Below are 2,282 nucleotides of genomic sequence, written 5' to 3'. Positions count from 1 at the left end.
TCTTGTGGACTAGAACGCGATAAAAGTCCAACAATTATCTATGAAGATAATGCAGCTTGTATAGCACAGATGAAAGAAGGGTATATCAAAAGTGACCGAACCAAACACATACCTCCTAGATTCTTCTCATACACTCAAAATCTCATTAAGGACAGTGAGATTGAAATGAGATATGTTCAATCCAGCAAAAACTCTGCTGATCTTTTCACGAAAGCACTTCCAACTGCTATTTTCAGAACACACGTTCATAACATTGGCATGAGACATGTTCAAAAGATGTAACAACTGAAGCGATGTCTACTTGAGGGGGAGTCAACTCCATGCTGCACTCTTTTTCTCTTAGCTAAAGTTTTTTCCCACTGAGTTTTCTTTAGCAAGGTTTTTAACGAGGCAGTAACTTACAGTTGATCTTCAACAAACAAAATTGATATCCAAAGGGGAGTGTTATAATATATAAATATATATATATAAATGGATAGTCAATTATTGATACACAAAAGTAATATTATTGTATTACCTAAACTTGTGATATTTTTGCTATAAATAGATATGAATGCAAGCATTAAACTTGCACCATTTCTCACACTTATAAAGTGTTTCTTTCTTTCTCTCCATTATTATCTTTGTTCATACACTTCATTATTAGTATTCTTAATCAAGAATCAAATCACTAAAGGTAGTTATAAGCCTACTGAATTATAACATCAAGAATCAAACCACTAAAGGTAGTTATAAGCCTACTGAATTATAACAGAAAATGAGTTATTTTGACTAATTTTTCCAAAAAAAAAAAAAAAAACAGTGAGTACTGTACAACAAAAGCTATCACGACCGACTTCGGTGTCACCATGACATAATCGATTGAATCACTTCACTAGTTCACATTACAAAGATTAAAATTAACCTCCATTTTTTCAAGCATTCCAAGATAACCTCACCTTTTTACCTTAAGCTGAAACCACACGAACGAATACAAACCTCTTTGAACAAATAAGAAATATCATCCAAATTGGATCAAGACATCGTATCATTCATATTGGTCCAAATTATGTACCAAAAAAAAAAGACCATATAAACTTTCTAAGCTTGCTTCAATATCTAAATTCATTTCAACAGAAGAAACTTTCGCCCAACTGACTACCAATTGATTTGGACAAAGCCAACGTTGCTTCAATATATATCTAAAAATACACTCTTTTTAGAACATTCTACACCAAATCATATTCTTAGTATACACTTTTGTTTTACCTTCCATCACATATGTAAAAATTCATGTCTATTATTTGCACTTTTCTGTTGACCGTTACCATTATTGTTAAGTGCTCAAAAGAAAAACAAAAGGACATAGACATACTTCGTATATGACAATAATCCAAAGAACTTAAATCTTGAGCCAGGAAGATAACCACCCCAGTGATTCAGCTATTACTTCAAAATTAATTAATTAAATGATCTTTAATTCTTAGTCAGATATATCAAATAATCTGAGTGACACTTTGGCACCGATGATCAATAATAAACACTGGCAATTTGAAATTAAAAAAATTTAGAACATCTATCAAATCAACAGCATATTGTAAATCGCACGATCAAACAATAATTTTTGGCAACCAATTAGACTTTCATAGCACCGATCGTTCCAATTACAAACACATATCAACACTAAAAAAAACAACCACTAAATTCGTAATGGAATACGATAATCTAAACCTAAAAACCCTAAAATCACCTCAACCTCCAAAACCGTAAAGAGTACGTCCCTGTCGTTTCAAAGCATAAACGACATCCATCGCCGTAACAGTTTTCCTGCGAGCGTGTTCAGTGTAGGTCACAGCATCACGAATAACGTTCTCTAGAAAGATCTTGAGCACGCCACGTGTCTCCTCGTAGATTAAACCACTGATACGCTTCACACCACCACGTCTAGCCAGACGACGGATCGCCGGTTTGGTGATTCCCTGGATGTTATCACGGAGAACCTTACGATGTCGTTTTGCTCCTCCCTTTCCTAATCCCTTGCCTCCTTTTCCTCTTCCTGACATTTTTGAAAATTTGGTTTGGTGTAAGATAGAATTGATTTTTGTGTGTGATTTTGGGTAGGTGAGGAGGGAGTTGTTTATATAGGAGTCGTTGGTTTTGTGTTTGTTAGAGGTGTAATGTGGACCGTAAGATTGTAATCCGTGTGAGGCGTAACGCTGTATCTTGATTGGTTAAATATCAGGTAACAGTGTGAGAAGCTGTGATTAGCTGATTACATATACTATTTGCATATTATATGATTT

General features: G+C 34.4%; 1 protein-coding gene across 1 annotated transcript; it reads right to left on the bottom strand.

Moving 5' to 3' along the window:
- Nucleotides 1-1,668: 1,668 nt before the first annotated feature.
- Nucleotides 1,669-2,077, bottom strand: LOC139853097 (histone H4). The gene has a single exon (XM_071842470.1). The coding sequence runs from the start codon at nucleotides 2,040-2,042 to the stop codon at nucleotides 1,731-1,733; it is 312 nt and encodes a 103-aa protein (XP_071698571.1). The 5' UTR covers nucleotides 2,043-2,077; the 3' UTR covers nucleotides 1,669-1,730.
- Nucleotides 2,078-2,282: the final 205 nt, after the last annotated feature.

This window comes from Rutidosis leptorrhynchoides, chromosome 6, assembly GCF_046630445.1.
Source record: "Rutidosis leptorrhynchoides isolate AG116_Rl617_1_P2 chromosome 6, CSIRO_AGI_Rlap_v1, whole genome shotgun sequence".
Taxonomy (NCBI): domain Eukaryota; kingdom Viridiplantae; phylum Streptophyta; class Magnoliopsida; order Asterales; family Asteraceae; genus Rutidosis; species Rutidosis leptorrhynchoides.
This window is presented reverse-complemented; position numbering and strand designations above follow the sequence as displayed.